General features: G+C 40.5%; 3 protein-coding genes across 11 annotated transcripts in view; 2 read left to right on the forward strand and 1 right to left on the reverse strand.

The window, feature by feature from the left end:
• The window catches only part of LOC106077623 (putative RNA polymerase II subunit B1 CTD phosphatase RPAP2), a 273,180-nt gene that overhangs the window by 94,587 nt on the left and 154,496 nt on the right, over window positions 1-24,097 (forward strand). The window lies entirely within an intron of this gene.
• LOC106052570 (dynein light chain Tctex-type 5-B-like) lies at window positions 10,728-14,441 on the forward strand. 2 transcript variants are annotated; one of them, XM_056030979.1, is made up of 4 exons: window positions 10,728-11,013; window positions 11,629-11,905; window positions 12,506-12,592; window positions 14,016-14,441. In XM_056030979.1, the coding sequence occupies exons 2-4, from the start codon at window positions 11,702-11,704 to the stop codon at window positions 14,214-14,216; spliced, it is 492 nt and encodes a 163-aa protein (XP_055886954.1). In that variant the 5' UTR covers window positions 10,728-11,013; window positions 11,629-11,701; the 3' UTR covers window positions 14,217-14,441. The 2 variants fall into 2 exon arrangements, with proteins under 2 accessions (XP_055886954.1, XP_013063444.1); XM_013207990.2 differs by having other exon boundaries at window positions 10,731-11,073.
• Window positions 20,259-24,097, reverse strand: part of LOC106076573 (prostaglandin E2 receptor EP4 subtype-like) — a 90,748-nt gene continuing 86,909 nt past the window's right edge. For all 8 annotated transcript variants that reach the window (XM_056030953.1, XM_056030957.1, XM_056030951.1 and 5 more), the window contains one exon: window positions 20,259-22,030. In XM_056030953.1, coding sequence (XP_055886928.1) covers window positions 21,874-22,030 — 157 coding nt within the window. In that variant the 3' untranslated portion in view covers window positions 20,259-21,873. The remainder of the gene's footprint in view (window positions 22,031-24,097) is intronic.

The raw sequence follows: 24,097 nt of genomic DNA on the forward strand, positions 1-24,097 counted from the left end.
ATAAGGCAGATGAGGTAAAGGTCATGTTTCGGTGCCCCATGGTAACGCGGGTCTAATGTGGCCAGCACAACGAACAACTACCTTCACTTTTCCCAGACTAATGTCAGGTACCCTGGGTGGATTCAGAAGCGCCCAAAGGTCCTAAATTTAAAAATCCCGGGATTTACCAGGATTCGAACCCGGGATCCCCGGTTCAGAAGCCAAATGCTTTACCGCTCAGCCATAGTATCTTCATTTTCACTAGAGTACTAGACCCTTTATTTCACGAATATGATTAAAATGTTTATTGCATTGTTGCTATACAAGTAAGTATGATTTTTGTCTTTCTGTGCCCATTTGAACATCATAGATCTCCTTTTAAAAGCTTGATTTTGTTAAGCCAGTAATGAATTCATCCTGCCTGAACAACTTTCTACATAGTATTGTATACTTTATGTATGTTTTAACAAACGGGCAAAAGCATCTGATGAGACAAGCAAAATATACAAAATACTTTTAAAAGCCCAACAAAGCTTATCAAAATCACTGCCATATATCTCAATACAGCAGGAATAAGCTACCTTTTCTAAAAGCAAACATTATTTAATTATACTTAATGGATTAACTTCAAGGGTTGTCATGGCCAGGGGTGTCAATGGGGTTAAGCTCCCATTGTCTATAAAATACTCCTAATGGCATGCGTCTCAAATAGCCTCTGACAACTAAGTCCAGCACCTGGCCTGCTCGTGTGGCTTAGATATTAAGCCCGGCGAAACTGCTCTTACTAACAGGTGAAGGGGTGAAGGCGGATACCTGGCGCCACAAAACCGGGAGCTTCGGGCAGATGGAGCTCGTCAGCCTAGTAAGGCAGTTCATCTAGGAGAGGGGTACTCTGACTTCAAACCCCCGCTGCCTTGCGGTACTAAGGCTTCAGGAGACAACCTCGAGGAGAAATCAGGAGTGAAGCCCCTTAGGCGTTGGGAGTATCAGCTGCGAAATTCCCTCCGGCAGCTTCTGCAACTGAGTTGGTGCCAAATGTAATGCGATGCGTTCCTTTGGATCACATCAGCAAGGTCGAGAGAGGGATCATGACGCATGGGCCACCCATGACCCCTTTATCCAAGGCCCAGGAATGCGCCCCGGAGAGGAAACTCTGGTGCTGCTGCAAAGCGGCTAAAACAACACGGGAGACAACAGTTACGGGTTATAAGTCCAACTTGATTGGCGTAATGTATGGACGCCACGGGTTGTCTCTGACGGTGGGAGAGGTCTTCTCGCCTCACTGATCAGCTACCGCCCGCCTCAACCTGGGCAGCCCCCAGTCAGTTAGGTGCTGATCCGCCACAGCCTGCCTGCTCTAATGGGTGCTTAGAGCTTAGTTTAAAACGACAAGTAGGCTGGAAACTTGCACCAAGCAACAAAAGAAGAAAAATTAAACTGAAAAAGAAAATCCCTGTCATGCGACTGGCCACTTGGAATGTCAGGACAATGTGTCCTGGTCTCACTGATGATCTAAGGCAGATCGACGATGCAAGGAAGACGGCAGTTATAAACAATGAGCTAAAAAGGCTACATATCGACATTGCAGCCCTGCAAGAAACCCGACTGGCCGAAAACGGCATGCTCCGCGAGACTGACTACACTTTCTTTTGGAAAGGGAAAGCACAGTATGAGACTCGAATACATGGTGTGGGCTTTGCTGTCAAGAACAGTCTTCTTCCCATGATAGTCCCTCCAGTTGGTGGCTCGGAACGGCTACTAAGCATAAGTATGATGACAGCATCTGGAAAAGTCACTCTAATTAGTGCCTATGCCCCCACACTAAGCTCGCTTCAGGAGGACAAAGACAAGTTCTATGAAGACCTCAAAGAAGCCATTGCAAACATTCCTCAAAAAGAACATATGATCCTTCTAGGTGACTTCAATGCCAGAGTAGGATCAGATCACACTACCTGGTCAGACTGTCTTGGGCTTTTTGGAATCGGAAAGATGAATGAGAACGGACAAAGACTGCTTGAATTCTGCACATACCATAAGCTCTGCATTACCAACACATACTTCAGAACAAAACCACAGCACTGTGTCTCATGGAGGCACCCTAGGTCTGGGCACTGGCACCAGCTGGATATGATACTGACACGAAAAAAGGACATTGGAAATATACTGCTGACACGTAGCTACCAAAGCGCGGATTGTGATACTGATCATACTTTAAGGTCCTGCCAGACAAGACTGCTGCCAACTAAGATCCACACATCACAGGGAAAAAGAAAATCACGCCTGAATACTACTAGCACAAAAAATCCTGATCTTTGCACCGAATTTGAGAACAAATTAGAGGAAGCTTTTAAAAACTTCTCTGTGACTGAGGTAGAAAAAAGCTGGACGTTTATGCGTGATACAATCTACCAAACATCATCACTGGTCTTTGGAAACAAAACCAAGAAAAGCGAAGACTGGTTTGAAGCTAGTCTACCAGAAATGGAAACTGCCACTACGAACAAGAGAGCAGCCATGCTAATCTACAAGAAGGATCCCACCCCAAGCAACTTAAAAAGGCTCAGAGCTGCACGTAACAATGCCCAAAGAGTAGCGAGACAATGTGCTAACAAATACTGGCAGGAGCTATGCGAAGATATTCAATCTTGTGCCGACTGTGGTAACATAAGAGGACTATATGAGGGCATGAGAAAAGCCTTTGGACCTCACACCAGCAAGTGTGCTCCGCTCAAGTCAAAAGATGGCTCAATCATCAGCGATCGTGCGCTGCAAATGGAACGATGGGTTGAACACTATGCAGAACTCTACCAGATTGAAAACGCCATCTCACCAAATGCTGTTTCCAACTTCCCATCACTTCCAGTTTTGACGGAATTAGACGAAACGCCCTCAGTAAAGGAGCTGAGCATTGCCATTGACATGCTTGCACATGGGAAAACACCCGGAGGAGATGGCATTCCTGCTGAAGTAATTCAGGCTGGAAAACATGCCCTAATCAAACCACTCCATGAACTGCTAAGCTTGTGCTGGGAACAAGGAATGGTCCCCCAGGAATTGAAAGACTCCAACATTGTTACAATTTATAAAAATAAAGGCGACCGCTCTGATTGTAACAATTACAGAGGCATCTCACTGCTTAGCATAGTCGGAAAGGCTTTTGCTAGAGTATTACTAAAGCGATTACAGATCCTGGCAGATCGTGTTTATCCAGAGTCGCAGTGTGGCTTTAGGGCAGGTAGATCTACAACAGATATGATTTTCTCTCTTCGGCAGCTACAGGAGAAGAGCAGAGAACAAAAGCAGCCCCTCTTCATAGCATTTATTGATTTGACCAAGGCCTTTGACCTTGTTAGCAGAAGCGGTCTGTTTGCTGTACTAGAGAGAATCGGCTGCCCAAATAAGTTAAGAAAACTAGTGTCAGCTTTTCACGAAAATATGCAGGGCACCGTTCAGTTTGAAAGTTCTTCCTCCAGGCCATTCTCCATTAAGAGCGGTGTCAAACAAGGATGTGTACTGGCCCCTACACTATTTGGCATCTTCTTCTCAGTCGTACTATCCAGTGCTTTTAAATCCCTGGAAGAGGGAATATACATCCATAGCAGATCCGATGGAAGGCTCTTTAACCTGGCACGTCTTAAAGCCAAAACGAAAAGGCGTCGTATCTTGATAAGGGAGCTGCTGTTTGCCGATGACGCGGCACTCGTATCTCACTCACAAGGAGGTCTACAGAAGCTAGTGAACGCCTTAGCAGCTGCTTGTCAAGAGTTTAGCCTTACTATAAGTCTCTCCAAGACCGAAATCCTGGCACAAGACGTCGCAGAAATACCTATAATACAAATTGGGAACCACACCCTTTCAGTGGTGCAGGAATTTACCTACTTGGGTTCAACTATTGTCAGTAACCTAGACTTAGACATCGAGCTGACAAAAAGGATAGGAAAAGCTACCACAGCATTGGCAAAACTCTCCAAGCGCGTCTGGGAAAATGGTAAATTGACCACAGCGACCAAAATCCTAGTCTACAACGCCTGTGTTGTGAGCACTCTCCTTTATGGCAGTGAGAGCTGGTCAACATACATGTACCAAGAGCACAGATTGAATAGTTTCCACTTGCGCTGCCTGAGACGCATAATGGGCATCTCTTGGAGGGACCATGTCTCCAATCAGGAAGTTTTAAGATTGGCCAATATGAACAGCATGTATGCTCTCCTGACACAAAGAAGATTACGCTGGCTCGGACATGTCACCCGCATGCCAGATGGCAGAATCCCGAAAGATATCTTATATGCTGAGCTTGTGGAAGGAGTCAGACCCAAGGGCCGCCCAAGACTAACATATAGAGATGTCTGCAAGCGAGACATGAGAGCCTCAGGCATCAGCGAAAGTATGTGGGAAAACATAGCCAAAGACCGGAGTGCATGGAGACAGACTGTGCGTGCTGGGACAACCCTTGCTGAGAACAAAAGAATTGAAGCGGCTTTAATCAAGAGGGATAAAAAGAAAGCTGCCCTGTCTGCTAGCCCTAAATCAGAGGCATACACATGTACGAATTGTGGCAAAGTCTGCCGTTCTAGAATTGGCTTGATTAGCCACACCAGATTCTGCCCCGTCTCAAGATTAAGCCAAAACCAGTGACTCATTTGGGCGCATCCATTGCCTTTCGAGACAAAAGGAGCCATTAACTAATTCTTTAATTGTTTACTGTTATAAGTAGTCATCGACTATAAATAATTATGCAAAATTTCAACTTTATCCGAGAACGGGAGGTGGAAGAATAAAACATGTGCAAAACGTAATAATGGGAAGAACTCCACATACACAGCCACATCTATCAATAAGTTGCATCTGTTTTACCAAATAAAAATAACTAACTACCATTAACTAGTTAACTTATTAACAAATAATAGTGCAAAGTTTCAACTTGATCCGGGACTACATTTACAAAAAATAACGTGTACAAAAATGGTACCAGACAGACAAAATTTGCACTAAATTCTCTTCTGAAAGAGATCCGAAAATGTTAGGATTTTTTGTTAAAGATGATTATTAGAGAATTGAGAGCAAAATTTGTTGAAATCATTTTCTCATTCTTTATGGTCACCAAATGAAAGTCACTTTGCTTCATTTGTTCTAGCCAGTCCCAGCACACCTGGGAACTATTTGATTCTAGCCAGTCGTAGCACACCTGGGAACTGTTTGGTTCTAGCCAGTTGTAGCCCACCTGGGAACTGTTTGGTTCTAGCCAGTCGTAGCACACCTAGGAACTGTTTGGTTCTAGCCAGTCCCAGCACACCTGGGAACTATTTGATTCTAGCCAGTCCCAGAACACCTGGGAACTGTTTGGTTCTAGCCAGTCCTAGCACACCTGGGAACTGTTTGGTTCTAGCCAGTCGTAGCACACCTGGGAACTGTTTGGTAAAATGTTTGTTTTACATGTTTCGGATGTTCCTTCAGAGTTGAAGATAGTTTACTTCCTAGTCCAAACCTCCCGCAGGACGACGGGGGATGGGAGCGGGCAGGGTTTGAACCCTCGACCGTCGATAAATCCGAACGACGGTCCAGCGCGCAAACCGCACGACCAGGCAGCCATCCTGGTTCTAGCCAGTCGTAGCACACCTGGGAACTGTTTGGTTCTAGCCAGTCCTAGCACACCTGGGAAACTGTTTGGTTCTAGCCAGTCCTAGCACACATGGGAAACTGTTTGGTTCTAGCCAGTCGTAGCACACCTGGGAACTGTTTGGTTCTAGCCAGTCGTAGCACACCTGGGAACTGTTTGGTTCTAGCCAGTCCTAGCACACCTGGGAAACTGTTTGGTTCTAGCCAGTCCTAGCACACATGGGAAACTGTTTGGTTCTAGCCAGTCGTAGCACACCTGGAAACTGTTTGGTTCTAGCCAGTCCTAGCACACCTGGGAAACTGTTTGGTTCTAGCCAGTCGTAGCACACCTGGGAACTGTTTGGTTCTAGCCAGTCGTAGCACACATGGGAAACTGTTTGGTTCTAGCCAGTCTTAGCACACCTGGGAAACTGTTTGGTTCTAGCCAGTCCTAGCACACATGGGAAACTGTTTGGTTCTAGCCAGTCCTAGCACACCTGGGAAACTGTTTGGTTCTAGCCAGTCCTAGCACACATGGGAAACTGTTTGGTTCTAGCCAGTCCTAGCACACCTGGAAACTGTTTGGTTCTAGCCAGTCGTAGCACACCTGGAAACTGTTTGGTTCTAGCCAGTCGTAGCACACATGGGAACTGTTTGGTTCTAGCCAGTCGTAGCACACATAGGAACTGTTTGGTTCTAGCCAGTCGTAGCACACATGGGAAACTGTTTGGTTCTAGCCAGTCGTAGCACACATGGGAAACTGTTTGGTTCTAGCCAGTCGTAGCACACCTAGGAACTGTTTGGTTCTAGCCAGTCGTAGCACACCTGGAAACTGTTTGATTCTAGCCAGTCGTAGCACACCTGGAAACTGTTTGATTCTAGCCAGTCGTAGCACACCTGGGAAACTGTTTGGTTCTAGCCAGTCGTAGCACACCTGGAAACTGTTTGGTTCTAGCCAGTCGTAGCACACCTGGGAAACTGTTTGGTTCTAGCCAGTCGTAGCACACCTGGAAACTGTTTGGTTCTAGCCAGTCGTAGCACACCTGGAAACTGTTTGGTTCTAGCCAGTCGTAGCACACATGGGAACTGTTTGGTTCTAGCCAGTCGTAGCACACCTAGGAACTGTTTGGTTCTAGCCAGTAGTAGCACACATGGGAAACTGTTTGGTTCTAGCCAGTCGTAGCACACATGGGAAACTGTTTGGTTCTAGCCAGTCGTAGCACACCTAGGAACTGTTTGGTTCTAGCCAGTCGTAGCACACCTGGAAACTGTTTGATTCTAGCCAGTCCTAGCACACCTGGAAACTGTTTGGTTCTAGCCAGTCCTAGCACACATGGGAAACTGTTTGGTTCTAGCCAGTCGTAGCACACCTAGGAACTGTTTGGTTCTAGCCAGTCGTAGCACACCTAGGAACTGTTTGGTTCTAGCCAGTCGTAGCACACATGGGAAACTGTTTGGTTCTAGCCAGTCGTAGCACACATGGGAAACTGTTTGGTTCTAGCCAGTCGTAGCACACCTGGGAACTGTTTGGTTCTAGCCAGTCGTAGCACACATGGGAAACTGTTTGGTTCTAGCCAGTCGTAGCACACATGGGAAACTGTTTGGTTCTAGCCGGTCGTAGCACACATGGGAAACTGTTTGGTTTTAGCCAGTCGTAGCACACATGGGAAACTTTGGTTCTAGCCAGTCGTAGCACACATGGGAAACTGTTTGGTTCTAGCCAGTCGTAGCACACCTGGGAACTGTTTGGTTCTAGCCAGTCGTAGCACACCTGGAAACTGTTTGGTTCTAGCCAGTCGTAGCACACATGGGAAACTGTTTGGTTCTAGCCAGTCCTAGCACACCTGGGAAACTGTTTGGTTCTAGCCAGTCGTAGCACACATGGGAAACTGTTTGGTTCTAGCCAGTCGTAGCACACCTGGGAACTGTTTGGTTCTAGCCAGTCGTAGCACACCTGGGAACTGTTTGGTTCTAGCCAGTCCTAGCACACCTGGAAACTGTTTGGTTCTAGCCAGTCCTAGCACACATGGGAAACTGTTTGGTTCTAGCCAGTCCCAGCACACCTGGGAACTGTTTGGTTCTAGCCAGTCCTAGCACACCTGGAAACTGTTTGGTTCTAGCCAGTCCTAGCACACATGGGAAACTGTTTGGTTCTAGCCAGTCCCAGCACACCTGGGAACTGTTTGGTTCTAGCCAGTCCTAGCACACATGGGAAACTGTTTGGTTCTAGCCAATCCTAGCACACATGGGAAACTGTTTGGTTCTAGCCAGTCCTAGCACACATGGGAAACTGTTTTGTTCTAGCCAGTCCTAGCACACATGGGAAACTGTTTGGTTCTAGCCAGTCCTAGCACACCTGGGAACTGTTTGGTTCTAGCCAGTCGTAGCACACCTGGGAACTGTTTGGTTCTAGCCAGTCGTAGCACACCTAGGAACTGTTTGGTTCTAGCCAGTCGTAGCACACCAGGAAACTGTTTGGTTCTAGCCAGTCGTAGCACACCTGGGAACTGTTTGATTCTAGCCAGTCGTAGCACACCTGGAAACTGTTTGGTTCTAGCCAGTCGTAGCACACCTGGGAACTGTTTGATTCTAGCCAGTCCTAGCACACCTAGGAACTGTTTGGTTCTAGCCAGTCGTAGCACACCTGGAAACTGTTTGGTTCTAGCCAGTCCTAGCACACATGGGAAACTGTTTGGTTCTAGCCAGTCGTAGCACACATGGGAAACTGTTTGGTTCTAGCCAGTCGTAGCACACCTGGAAACTGTTTGGTTCTAGCCAGTCCTAGCACACATGGGAAACTGTTTGGTTCTAGCCAGTCGTAGCACACCTGGGAACTGTTTGGTTCTAGCCAGTCGTAGCACACCTGGGAACTGTTTGATTCTAGCCAGTCCTAGCACACCTGGGAACTGTTTGGTTCTAGCCAGTCGTAGCACACATGGGAAACTGTTTGGTTCTAGCCAGTCGTAGCACACCTGGGAACTGTTTGGTTCTAGCCAGTCGTAGCACACCTGGGAACTGTTTGGTTCTAGCCAGTCGTAGCACACCTGGGAACTGTTTGGTTCTAGCCAGTCGTAGCACACCTGGGAACTGTTTGGTTCTAGCCAGTCGTAGCACACCTGGAAACTGTTTGGTTCTAGCCAGTCGTAGCACACCTGGGAACTGTTTGGTTCTAGCCAGTCCTAGCACACCTGGAAACTGTTTGGTTCTAGCCAGTCCTAGCACACATGGGAAACTGTTTGGTTCTAGCCAGTCCTAGCACACCTGGGAACTGTTTGGTTCTAGCCAGTCGTAGCACACCTGGGAACTGTTTGGTTCTAGCCAGTCGTAGCACACATGGGAAACTGTTTGGTTCTAGCCAGTCCTAGCACACATGGGAAACTGTTTGGTTCTAGCCAGTCCTAGCACACATGGGAAACTGTTTGGTTCTAGCCAGTCGTAGCACACCTGGGAACTGTTTGGTTCTAGCCAGTCGTAGCACACCTGGGAACTGTTTGGTTCTAGCCAGTCCTAGCACACCTGGGAACTGTTTGGTTCTAGCCAGTCGTAGCACACCTGGGAACTGTTTGATTCTAGCCAGTCGTAGCACACCTGGGAACTGTTTGATTCTAGCCAGTCCTAGCACACATGGGAAACTGTTTGGTTCTAGCCAGTCGTAGCACACATGGGAAACTGTTTGGTTCTAGCCAGTCGTAGCACACCTGGGAACTGTTTGATTCTAGCCAGTCGTAGCACACCTGGAAACTGTTTGGTTCTAGCCAGTCGTAGCACACCTGGGAACTGTTTGATTCTAGCCAGTCCTAGCACACCTAGGAACTGTTTGGTTCTAGCCAGTCGTAGCACACCTGGAAACTGTTTGGTTCTAGCCAGTCCTAGCACACATGGGAAACTGTTTGGTTCTAGCCAGTCGTAGCACACATGGGAAACTGTTTGGTTCTAGCCAGTCGTAGCACACCTGGAAACTGTTTGGTTCTAGCCAGTCCTAGCACACATGGGAAACTGTTTGGTTCTAGCCAGTCGTAGCACACCTGGGAACTGTTTGGTTCTAGCCAGTCGTAGCACACCTGGGAACTGTTTGATTCTAGCCAGTCCTAGCACACCTGGGAACTGTTTGGTTCTAGCCAGTCGTAGCACACATGGGAAACTGTTTGGTTCTAGCCAGTCGTAGCACACCTGGGAACTGTTTGATTCTAGCCAGTCGTAGCACACCTGGGAACTGTTTGGTTCTAGCCAGTCGTAGCACACCTGGGAACTGTTTGATGTGGTTTTTATGCGTAGCATTGTATGTTGACGTAAACGAAGGTAAGTAATACAAACTTTGACCCAGTTCAGATATCGTACTCAAGGTTTCTTTGGATTGACAACTCAAAGTCTCCCGGGTAGTTTTGATTGATTTTCAACTACACTGCTCATAGTTAACTTGACGACTTCATTCGCTTCCTGGTCTTGGTAAAAGTACGTCTAGAATGCTCAGATAAAAGAACAAAGTTAAAAGGCGAAACTTAATGACTCCGTTGACCCATTTCTCCTTGTTTTGAATTGAACGGTTTCCACTTGCCTTACTCTAACTTGAATTTAACCCAATGTTCCCTTTCACTGTCTTGTATATTAAATCTACTTTATTTTAAATGTATGTCGACACTGTAAAGAAAGAAAAAAGATTTACAAGTAACAGAATGAGAAGAAAAAAAAAGTGACAATCGTAGTTAGGCGTACATACTTTAAAGATCGCGTCGACCTGATCGATAAGTCACGCTCCACTGATCGCACGAGAAGCAGTCCTTGTTTGCTATGTGACGTCACAACCTTGTTCATTACCACTAATACTAGTTCGCGACTAGTCATGTTGACACTATTGTCAGAGAAAATTTTAAAAAAAAAGGGGGGGGGGGTGAAGGGAACTCTTGAAACAGGGGCGGCTCTACTCAGAAATGGTACCAGGTAGCCCAACATTCATTTGAATTTCTGACTCACAGATTCTATGTGATGACAACCCCATACCTTCCCACTTGTCTCCCTTTCCAATTACTGCCCCTATCAACGCCACTGAATAAAGCCAAACAAAAGGCATGACCATCGAGGTGGGGGTTGCAGGGTGTTAACAGGTGTCGAGACTTGTGTACTGACAACGTCTGCTGTTAGGGTGAACAATGAAAACAAATCAAATAGCTAATCAATATTCTGTTCATCGGGAGTCTTTAAGAATGAAACAAATCCAACCTAAAAACTAATGTGATCACATTGAAGTTATCACCTCTTCACGAAATGTGTTCTTACATACAATGATATTGACGTGATGTTTTTTCTTGCAAAAGTAATTAAACAGCATGCATTGAACTGAATCACATAATTCGTGGATCTTTCTAGCAGACGACTAATTGTTAACTCGGCTGGCACTTGATCTTTGATCACGCTCTATGTATTTCGTTTGCCCACTATAAGGTAACGTTTATGGGCGTGTTGACATTCCGTGTACCTGTGTCTTGGAGTTCTCAGTAATTGGTAAAGTTGGCATTTTTTAAATATTATTTTATAATTATACATTATAAGAGTCGGATATTTTGGATGAAGTGTCAACTACAATTTAATAATCTTATGAAACCTTCATACAAATAATTCATTTATATTCAGATTTAAAAAAAAAAATGAGATTGAATATAAATAGAAAACAACAACAACACATTATTGGATAATTCTGATGGAACAAGTCCAGTTAGACTATTTCATGCACGTGTAATAGAAAGTATAGGGGACGAATGTATTTCAGTCATCACAATCTCAATTAACTTACAATCAACCCAATTACAATCCACCCACACCGTACTCTTGGAAATGTTTTATGTTTCATAATATATATAGATTGAGACATTTTTATTGCTCAGTAATTACGTTGTAATTTCTTCAATGTGAACTTATAACTGGTTTGACTTTTGAGGTTTTCAAAAACTAGTCAATCTCAATGCTAACGTTTTTAAAGGTCCAAATACTAATTGTAGCATCGAATATTTCACATATTCTGTCCTTTATCTCATTTATTTTTTAAATTCTATTTTACAGTTTCATTAGATGAGTAGGTGAGGATGTCCTTTGAGAACTGACCAGACCGCGGGGTATCTTTACACTGCATACTATGAACAACAGAAAAAATTCTGTGGTCACATCGAACAAGATGACCGTCTTAGACGGTGGATCCAGTACTACCAATCGCTCAGCAATGATCATCACCTCAGCCCAGACTGTGCGGGAGACCCCGGCCCCTTCACAGTTCAAGCAATATGAAAATACTTACCAATTAGGACCGACAAAAGTCACGTCCAGTTCAAAACTTGAAAAGGTTGGTACATTTATAGTTAGGAAAAAACATCAATTATTTAGATTAACAAATGACATATCTTGCTTTCAAGTCATTCATTCAGAGTAATGTTAAGATCTTGCTTTCAAGTCATTCATTCAAAGTAATGTTAAGATGAGATCTTGATTTCCAGTCATTCATTCTTGTTGAAGTTTTTAACCAGCATATAGAATCTAAATAATACTTATTACTTACTTACTTATTTTATAAAAAAACAAAAAAAAAACAACAGAGGCCCAACGCATAAACTTAGTGTAATTTGTTGCACCAAAAAGTTCTAGGACAACTACTTCATGAACTTATTTTCTCTCTTATATGTTTATAACTCCTCTGTGTTTTATTTACTTTTGTAATGCACATCTTTCAAGCATGCTCAATGCGCTATGGTCCAATCTCTTTTGTGGACCTGTGGGGGAGGGGATATCTGGAAGAAGATTTCCGTGCTGCCTTTAGGCGCTCAGCAATAACAATTCATCTTATGTAGGAGTTCGAACTCGAGCCCTCTTGCTACACATCCCCTCATCAACAGGAATACGTCTATAAAGTTTTTACTACATGTAATGTTTAAACAAATCATTTCAGATTATCGACGAAACATTAAAAGAACATCTGACAGGTCGGACTTATACCAATGACAGTAGTAGATATGTAAAGCTTATAGCTGATCAGGTAAAGGTTCTAAGTTTAAACCCTATCTGTATATCTTATATCAATGCACAGAAAAACTTTCTTTTGACTGTGTACATGTTTAGTGTACATGTTTACTTAGTGTGTGTGTGTGCGTGTGTGTGTTTTAGAAGTAGCTCGATGAAATAGTCCACATCTGAAACTCTCATATATATTAGTAAAATACCACTGACTGATTGATTGGTTGATTTAGGTATCTAGACATCTCAGCAACTGTGAAACATATATGCAGGAAATTTCGTGCACAGGTTTTATTTACATCTTTGGAGCTTGGTAAGAAACGGTTTTGACAGATTCGCAGCCTAAAGGCCGCAATTCGCGAAAAAAACGCAAGCGTCTCATTTATTAGAAATAAGAAAAAGAAAATTTCTCATCCAAAAGATTCAATTTATAGTGTGGGAACAAATCGACGGGGGTAGCCGGTGTGTAACGGTAGTAGAACATAAACATGTAGGAAGGCACGCAAGGCATTTGTTTAATACATCTACTAAATAGTGTATGGTTTCACAGGAAATGGAGAGACACAGGGAGAGAGAGAGAATGACAGACAGACAGACAGAGAGAGAGAGAGAGAGAGATTTCAGCACAACCGTCATTTGATAGTTTGAACTATTTCATTTTAAGTTTGCTAATTAATCTCGACATTTTATGAACATTTAATGGGAGAACGCAAATTTAGCGCTCTGTTTCATGACATCCAACAGCAGAATAACAATGCATGGCGCGTTACATTGGCTCGGTTTATTTTTTCTAAGACAAATTGTGCATTATTCTCATTATGTGTACAATAGTGTACATCAACTAAATGTGTAGAAATGAATTCACATCGAGCTTTGAAATAGTAAATGAGTCGATGACATTTCTGTTGTTCAACAAAAGTCTATAGCCCTGATCTTGGTAGAAAAATCCAGAGCTTGCGACAACATGTTTATTTACAGAGTCTGGTAACTAACTACCTAAGTTCAAATCTGAGAACTTGTTGGCTTAGTCTACGACCTCAATACTGCGATATCGTCCAAGTCGCCTGTTCATTGACTCTTTGCTGAGGTTCTTAAGAATGTGTTCTATTTAAACTCATATAAATAAGTTGTATTAAAACTACATAAAACGTTCATTCTACTGATCATTACTAATTAAATTTTTGGAACCATTAAAAGACTTACTATAATGAAGCATGGGTCTTGTAAGAGCTCTTTGATTAATGAAATTTTATAAGAGCATACATTTTTAACCAAAATCAATCGTTATAGCAGGTCTCAACACTGACCTGGGACGTCGCAAACTGTGGGCATTTACGACCAATAGCTCGTTGCCACGTCACAGGTCAGTGTTGAGGCCTGCTACAGACAATTGGTCTCGGTTAAACTAGCTCTTGTCAGTCAATTCCACTCTCATTTATTTACAGTTAAAACAAAAGGCCAAGGAGCTCGGAGTTCCAAGGTACAAGTACGTGTGTACTGTGGCTCTTGGTCCAACCAGAAGCTCCACCCTCTCCATGGCCAGTCGCTGTGTCTGGGACCCCAACGTGGACACGTTCGCTGAGAATTCTTATGAAAAGGACGGTCTGTTTGCTACTGCAGTCATCTATTGCATCTATACAGAGTAACGAATCATTAAAACTACAAGTGAAAGAAAAGTTTGAAAAATGTCTGCTTACTTTACAAACACTCACAGACTTTGTAATTACAAGGAACGGATTCAATAGGATAAAGAGTGGACATGTTTTTCCGTGGATTTTGTCACTGATTGTGTTTATATGTCAGTGATTGTGTTTATATGTCTGTGATTGTGTTTATATCTACTAATTAAATATTTCATCTAGAAAAACCAATTTAAAATGTTTTACTATTATTTGATATTGATGTGACGGGATTTATGCACTAGGCCTACTAAAGAATAAAAACAAAACACGCCTTGCTTTGATATGAAATATATTGACTTAAAGAAGAACTCTAAAATCAACTAGCTTCTAATTAGACTCAATGAGACTTTTACACCTTGGAACATTGAGATTTTTGAGACCCCAAAAAAACTAAAGTCCAAGAATGACACATATGTCGAATTTCCGCCAATCCCATGTGACAGCTGGGTCCTTCTAGCCACATAAACATTAGCTGTATCTCGACATTATTTCATTAATAATAAAACAGAGTTTCTTAAATAGAATGTGTAACCTTTCATTGGAGAGCAGCTCTTGTGTTCAATATGTTTTTAGCATTTCCTTTCATTAATTCACATAACTTTAATGTCAATGCTTGTCTGTAAACAAATAGCAACAATGTCAATAAAAGTATACAGCCCACCGGCATGTCACCAACGAGGCTACTTCTATACAGGCTGCCTGGTTGTGCGGTATGCGCGCTGAAGGAACATCCGAGTCAACAAATCCCTTGTTGGGTATTTGAAAATTAAAATATTGGTTATCGACAGTGAGAAAAGGCAAATAATGAATCATAAAAAAAAAGGTTTTTAAGCTAAATCAACAGTCTGAGAGTTAGTCAAGACGTTGCTCTAACAACTGTAATCAATTCGTGTCTATGTCTCCATGGGAAACCTAAGAACAAAAGCATGTAGGTGCTAATTAAGAACATTAATATTAAAACAATTTGCGCGTGAGTGTCTATGTAGGGGAAGAGTAGGGGTCAGTCATTGTTTCCTTGACACCTTTGTGTCAGTTGAATGGAATCAGTTTCCGGTTCATTAACCTCAATATCAGACTTGAGGTAAGCCTGGTCACGCTAGGTTGACGGTGTCATCAAATATTTGTTAATTAGTCTAACACACACACACGATCACTCCCACGCAAGCACACACAAACACTAAAGCATACATTGTGTAGAATGTAACAAAGACATCTGTATTTATCAAGATTCAAACACGCTACATTAACTGTGAGAATAAAAACTCCTGGATTTGGAGAGAAAAACACACATACGCCTTCAATAAACTGTTACAGAAGAATTATTGTTTCAGTATAGGCACATTGATTACCCCCATGGTTCATTTGTTATAGAATAAAATCGGATAGTTTATGGAATAAAAACATTGAAATCTTTAATACGTACTCCCCACGTAGAAGGACAAGGTCAACGAAATGTAATCTCCACTTTTTAGCGGCTCCCGAAAGGGGAAAAGATGCTATTAGTTTTATGTGAAATGTCTGTCCGTCTGTTATCTTCTTATCTTATATAATACAGACGTTACTTCAAAAAAGAAGATGATTACGTCCTACGCGTCATGCATTTAGTCATGCATATTAACCAATGACTTAAATTCTGCCAAGTCACTGGTTTTCCTGGCTAGCTCAGGCAACCCATTCCATGCTTTAGTAGCACTAGGGAAGAAGGAATATTTGTACACATTTGTCCTAGCATATGGGACGTGGAATGAGCCTTTATCTTTGTGTCTTACAGAGTATTTTATTAAATTTTGTTTTTGTATTTGAAGATTATGGTTCAGTGTTTTATGTATAATTGCTATTACTCTAGTCAAATGTGAATATTTGTTTGTTATGAATCTCACTGCTCTATTTTGTGTCTGTTCCAGTTTCTTAATGTTTTCTTGGGTTGAGGGGTCCCAAATGGAGGATGCAAATTCTATTATTGGCCTAACCAAGGTTAAATAACATTCTAGTTTTATGTTCTTATTTGATTTATAGAAATTTCTTTTAATAAACCCTAATGCTTTGTTAGATTTTTTTTATAGTTTCATCAATATGTGGATTCCATGACAGTTTTTCATTTATTATAACACCTAGGTATCTTTTATCTGACATCACAATATTTTAGACCATTCAAAGTTCTGAAAGCGAAAAATCTTATTCTTAAAATCACTTATGCAAGCATTTTTTTCATAAAAATACACCACTCTCACAGCTATAAACTATTAAACACTCAAACACTTGAAGCTCTTTATTAGGGGAGACGACGATATTCCATATTTTTAACACATTTATGCAAACGGTTGTAGATTTTTTGTCAAAATTTTTTTTTTATATTTGTATTGTTAAGTTATGTAAGTTCTGTTATACTAAGTACTATATTAACATAACAAACAAATGTTTACTATTTTTTAAAGAGAAAAAATTTATTTAGTATGCATTATAAGTTAAACATAATTTAAAACGAATAGTAATCTTGTAAACTGCATTTTCTTAAATATGTTTATCTTGCAATCACGCGGATATTGATTTTGATGATTCGAATAAGAGATGAGCCTTTTCAAAACCATTACATTAAGTATAAGACTTCAGTTAGGCCAGGGGAGGCGCTTGGCTTCCGAACCGGGGGTCCCGGGTTCGAATCCTGGTGAAGACTAGGATTTTCAACTTCAGAATTTTTGGGCGCCTCTGAGTCCACCCAGCTCTAATGGGTACCTGACATTAGTTGGGGAAAAGTAAAGGCGGTTGGTCGTTGTGCTGGCTACATGACACCCTCGTTAATCGTAGGCCACAAAAACAGATGGACTTTACATCATCTGCCCTATAGACCACAAGGTCTGAAAGGGGAACTAGTTAGGCCAGGTTCACATCTAACTTTGCATTCACTTGCACCTATCCTTTGATCCGCTGGACCATTGGGGCACTACACAAGATCTGTCAACCTTCTTTTTTCATTCTTATCTGTCATTTATCTTTGATATAATTTCTTTCGGATGTTCTTTCTGAAAATATGTAAGCCTGCCTGGGTGGACCACTTCTGAGTTTGTGTTTCCACACAAACTGTCTTAGTAACCTTGTTAGATTTGGAGTTTGAAATTGTTTTTTAATTGAGTCCGGAAAACAGCGACATATTCTCGTATCCTTTAAAAATGAATAGGGGGTGTTTGGGCACCACGAATGACTCTTTTAGAACTTTAAACTATTCATATAGTTTCTCTGCTTTTTTACTGTCTGTCCTCGATGTGATCCTCTTTTATTATCTGAGCTATCTATTTCTCCCTTCTCTTTACATTTAAGTTGCTTTAAAGGTCAATTGAATCAAAGGATTTAAACAAGATCAATTGAAAATCCTATACTCTTAAGCGAGCAATTCTTGTATATATATTTATATATATATATATATATATATATGTATATATATATATATATATATATATATATATATCTTTTATTTCGAAAACGGCTCTAACGATTTTCTTTAAAATTTCACGGTATGTGCATAATAGTGAGAAAAAAATTCTCAACTCATTGGCCACATCGGGAAAACTCGAGGTCGACCGTTATATCGGTTTGAAAATGGCTCATTATCGAAAAATTAATTTTGGCTAGAATGTTTTATGAATGAAATTTTCTATATGACGTCAATGGGAAAAAAACTTGACACCGCTTACGTCACTAGGCTCACGGCGGTACACTAAGACATTTCTTCGCAAACAAGAAAAAGTTTTAATGATTCAATTGGCGTAATTAAACATTTGCGCACCATCTTATTGTACATTGATCCATTATGAAACTATGGAAAAAGAATAATGAAATTAAATATCTTTATGTATGATTAGTTATTGTGTTTTAAAGGCTTTATAAATTGTTTACACTTTAATTGCGTACACCCGTAGGTAGCTTTTACTTTGTTATTATTTTGCTGGTGAATTATTGCAATGTGTTTAAGCTTCGAAGTCTACTGTCCCATACCAAAACATAGGAAATGGTCATAAAACAGCTTATCTATGCCTTACTTGCACAACCAGGGCCGGCCCTAACATTTGCGGGGCCCTATGTCAAATGGATTACGAGCGGACCAGTAAGGGTAGGGATAAGGATAATAAGTGAAAATAAAGATTTTGATTAGAAAATAAATCCGTATTTGCATTACATTTGCATTACATTTTTATTAAATGAAAACTGACGATGCCGTTTTGTTTATATCACGCGTAGGACTGGCGTTTACCATATTGATTGACACCCCAAAATGACAATTTTGTCTATTTTAAGGACATTTTTATGAGTTTCAGGAGATTTCCAGGAGCTCCTTGAAAACAAGGAGACCACTTGAACCCTATTATAAGTTATAATGGTTTAATTTAATGATTTACACCTAGAATTAGCGCTGGGCTTATGAAAGCTCGGGGAAATCATGTTCCAGATGTTATGTTACAGAGGTCACCCTATAAAACCTGCTCAGCCAAAGATCACCGCGCATAGACATACCTTAACGTGATAGTTAACTTCACATATCTCGGAAGCATAGTATCAAATGACGCTTTGCTTTAAAGGGAGGTTGATATGTGATCAAGCCTCCAAGCGAGAATGTCGTGAAATAAATCGCTCCGCCTGTCTACAAAAATCAGTGTCTACCAAATAGTGGCTATCTCAACCCTACTTTGTGGATCTGAGACATGAGTACTTTATAGAAAGCAACTAAGACTTCTTGAACACCTTCACCAAAGATATTTGCACACCATCATAGACATACTGTGGCAAGGCCGCACTAAAAAAAACAGCGATATTCTTGCGAAATGGTATGAACTTCTTACAGTCCGTCAGTCACGCTGGGCAGGGCACTTTTTTTAATGAGCTGAAAGGTGGTCAGCGTTGGAATACTAACGCGATGTTTTTAAGTCTCTAAGGAAAAAATGCGCTATTTTACTTTGTTACAAGGTGCACGTTTTACCCTATAACGTAGAGATTCTGCATCACTTGATGTTTCTAACTAAAGCCATAATGAATGTACTAATTGCAATATCAAATGTTAGAACGTAACCATTTTAGAAGTTACACTGCAAAGACTTTCTTCCAAGCCAATAATAACCCAATAGTTTGACGCAAAAGATGCAATGTAAAACGACACGACGTGAGTTATGGTTTGTCTAGACGGTAGGAGGACTTTTCGTAATTACAAAAATATTCCCAATATAACATCGGGCATATATCCTTCCTTAACAAATTATTCATCCGAGCAAGGCTCGGTCACCAGGTACTGTTAAGTTTATTACAATAATATCAATTAAATTAATATTAAATATTAAATGTACTAATGATGTCCTAGTATAGTAGTTAGCAGTTATTGTCAGATTTTTCTTACACGAAGGCATGAATGTCAAGCGTTTTGGTGTGTCCGCTAAACGAAAGTATTGATAAGCAAAGAAGTGTCATAAATTATCAGCTTGCTGTGGTGAACTTTACATGTGAACATCCACACACTGATCTTGTCGAGTTCCTATTGTCGTTTGGTTCTCATCCACTAGACGACCAAATCAAGGAGAGAGAACTCTGGCAAATCGTACACATTGTTTGCTCGAATTATTGCATTTTATTTTATTTTATTTTATCATTTTTTTTTTTTTTTTTTGCAATGCACAAATCAAATCAAAATTTTCAAATATATATGGATAAAATTGGAATGGCTACTTGGTCGTCACAATGGTCCCGAGTAGGACCCAGCCCGCTACCAACCTCAGAGGTCCGGCAGGATGTTTTGGTTAGGACATATACATTTCATCTCTGAAGAGACAAAATAACAAAGATAGCGTGATGAAAGACTTCATATTCACAGTGTTATGAAAGACATCATATTAATACTTAGTTGAAAAGTCTAGACATTTACTGATGCACTGTTCACAACCATCCAGTATTATTACGATGTAAGTAATGCATTGGGAAATATTTGAACAAAAAAAACATATACAGGTGACAAATTGAATCGATGAATCAGTTTCCTATGAAATCGAGTATTGCTTTATTGAAAACATTAGTAAAAAAATACAATAAAATATACAGCATTTGGCGGAGAATAAAACACAGTTTGTATGTCAATGAGACCAAGATCAGACAAAGAACTTTGCTCCTGTACGCTGTGTACGTAAACAAAAGCATACAGCCATCACTAACTTTAAATCACCTCAACATAGTAAGATACAATTTAAAAAAGTAAGTTAAGTAGGCTATCCTTTTCAGAACTTGCAGATGATGTAAAGATCATATGTTTCTATGGCCGACGGTTAACGAGGGTGTTATGTAGCCAGCACAACGACCAACAACCTTTAATTTACCCAACTAATGTCAAGTATTCGACGGAATTCGAACCCGTCAGTCTCTGGTTAGGAAGAAAAGCCTTTGACCCCTCAGCCACCACGGCCCTCTCCCAACATAATAAACGACATCAACTTAAAAAACAAATCAGTTGCGTGTCCGCTGAAGAAGACAAAGTTAAAAAGAATCAAAAAGAATTTTGTTTTGTTGACATTTTGAAATCTCCCCTATCTCTCATTGTACAGCTGTCCACAGCACCTGGATATATGTCAAGCCATTCTTTTAGAACGTGTCTCAATATATCCAAAGATTTGGCTAGAAGTTTATACAACTTTGTTTCCCCATTGCAGCGGCTCCTCCAAGACTCATCAAGCCTTCATTCATGTTATACTCAAAGGTTGCAATTGACAGTGTAAACATAACAATAAATTAGATCAATACAGATGTATTCATTTTTGGCAAATGTAACAATATCATAATACAGAAAAAGTGAAGAGAGACTCAAAGAACTTAGATGGAGAATAAAACAGCATGTGTAAGACTTGGCTGAACTGTTTGAAGACAATGGACGTGACAACATGTCAATGTTCATATTCCAAGACATATCAACTAAAGGAGCATCAAAAAGTGAAACATTTATCATCATAAAACAATCCAATAAAAACAATGCTAAAGCTATAGCCTGTTTGTCAGTGTAATACTAATATATCCAGATATGAGGAGTAGCCGAACTAAGCTTTAGTAAGCTTTCAGTTGGTCTCGTCTTCAGGAATATGTTGGTGATGTATAAACAAAGCATATCAAGCCTCTGTTATATTTTATGTTCATTAACAGACTGTTGAATGAGTCATTTTAAAGCTATATTTGTGCGCGCATGCGTTGCAAATGATGATTAAATGCCTTAGTTTAAGCAAGAAGATGGATCTACAATTAGCTCTTTGTCATTACATTGCAGAGGCATTTACTGTCTGTTTGGCGGTGAAATAATTTCAAATTGCCTTTGTTCCAGATTGGAGTTTATTTGATATTAATGTACGATCAAATAGAATGTGTACTATTTTGAAATGAACCATGATCTTTGTATGAAATATAATTAGCTATTTAGAGTTTCATAACTGGTACTGCACTCATGTTGTCGTATGAATGTACCAGATACTCTTCATCAAACAGTATAAGTGATTAGTGGCTACCCAGACTTTGTAAAACTGGTCGCTCTCGAGAGATCCGTTAAAGGCTTATAGCCAGTTCAAATTCAATTTCATAGTTTTGTAAAGCGTGGCTGGTGTAGAAGTGGTCAAACCAGCCTGTCTAAGTTAGTAGCTTTAGGTTGGTCAGGAGGTTGCTGGGTCAAGGACAACGTGTCATTGTCCACGTGTTCATTTCTGATCAAAAGTTGCTGCACTGGGCTGGCGTTTGTTTTTTTCTTGATCTCACTGGTATAGCTTCTGTCACTGAAGAGAACAAAAAAAAAAAAAGCTTATATAAGGAAAATAGCTGCACATTTACAGCGATATATCTCAATACTGTAAGGCATGGGCGTAGCTAGGAATTTTCCATCATTTGGGGACGGGGGCTTGACCTCTTTGGGGACCCCTTGCATTTTGCGTAATATTTAATATTTAATGTAACAAATACTCCTCTGGGGGCCCCACTCAAAGGGGGGGGGGGGCCTGGGGAGTTTTCAAATTCTCCCCCCTCCTCCCCCACCATAGCTACGCCACTGCTATAAGATTATTTTCATTTTCTATATTAAACAAAATTAATTAATTACCACTAATCAATTAATTATTTTTTTTATTGATTCATGTTATGTTTGGGGTAATGAATAATTGTACAAAGTTTCAACTTGATCTGTGAATGGGACGTGAGAAAAAATAAAGTGTACAAAGTTGATACCAAATAGACGGTGTGAGTTTGTAAAACAAAAGTTTTTTTTTCGTGCACATAGAAAAACAAATTAATGTCATTCTAATTTGGATAACCAAGTTCTAAAATATTACCCTTGTCTATTACATTTACTTTCAGCAGGGCGACTTTCACACACGATTAAATTATTTGACTACATCTTTCATTCCCTAAGTATTAATTGACATGGCTACAAGGGCAAAGCGGGTTGTATTTCTCTTGCCTGCCATTGCTTTTTATTTGTTTACTAGTACCCAGCCCTACCGAATTGCAAGTTCACCATGATAGTAAACTTTGTCGACCCAATGTACAGCACTTAGATTGAAAATACGTCATTGGCAAATGTTGTTTTTTTTATTTACTTCGTTCACAATCCTTTAAAAACATTCACAGTCAAATATTTGGCTTTGTGCTAAGTTCATAGAAACACTTCTAGACCTCCCTCTGTTCTTACAAATAGTTTGTATTTATGTACCTATCAGTACATCAGAGGTGTTTGATGAGTACCTGACAGTACATCGGTGGTATTTGATGAGTACTTGACAGTACATCAGTGGTATTTGATGAGTATGTGACAGTACATCAGTGGTATTTGATGAAATTACATTAATTATGTTTGATGCTTAACAAACATTATATCAGTGGTGTCTGATATGCGTTGAAGTCGTTTAACTGCTATTTCCAGGGTTATACAAGGTGGTGATGGAACTGAGAGATAGAGAGTCCTTCCCCAGTCCTTTTTTGTTTCTGTTTTGTTTTCCTATTAGAGCTCCCAGTCTTATTTTAAAAAAAACATGGTCATTTAATATGTAATACATTTCAATATTATTTTTTGTTAATAAATCACAAAATCAACAGACTGACAGAGAAGTGTAGCACACATCTGCTACTCCACTAGGAAGTCGAATCTGAGGCATGGCTTTGATTAATGAATTCGTGGCACTGATAATCCTTCAAGTAGCTTTTCAGCAGCATTAATTTGTGAAAAATGTTTTTGTTTCCAGGCAACCAAACAGTTATATACAGACATTTCTTCGTCAGTCAAACACTTGCTAACCTAGTGGTCACAGGACTACAAACAATTCGGGGGAGGTAATTCTACTTTTAGGGATATTTACAGAAAGGGTGGCTAATCAATATGCTAGACTACATTATATTAAATTACTAAGTTTGAAAGTGTAACAATCTTACAGGGAGGGGAAGGAATGTCGAAAAGAAAAAGATGTACTATTGGTGAAGATTTATTGATTTAATTTTGTTAATGTACCTAGTGCTTGGATTTATAAGCTGACTCATACAATGACACTCTCTCCCTTAGAACTACTCAACCACAGTCGTCAAATAGAATCTTGCCAGGGAATAAAATTATCCACTAATAGGCTACACATGTTTTGTAATGATCAGGATTACTTACATTGGCAAAGGAGCATACATGGGCGTTTTGTTTTGTTTGTTATGAGTCTCAATTGTGTGCCCCGCGACTGAAGTGAGAACTCTCAAGCTGTTTCTTTCAAACGCTATCCGCTGCCTTTCTTTATGCCAGTTGGAGCACATTGGCGGCTGATTGGATTTTTATAGCGCTATCTGTTACGCTATTCTGTTCCTAGATTGTT

Source organism: Biomphalaria glabrata, chromosome 5, assembly GCF_947242115.1.
Source record: "Biomphalaria glabrata chromosome 5, xgBioGlab47.1, whole genome shotgun sequence".
In the NCBI taxonomy this organism is placed as follows: Eukaryota; Metazoa; Mollusca; class Gastropoda; family Planorbidae; genus Biomphalaria; species Biomphalaria glabrata.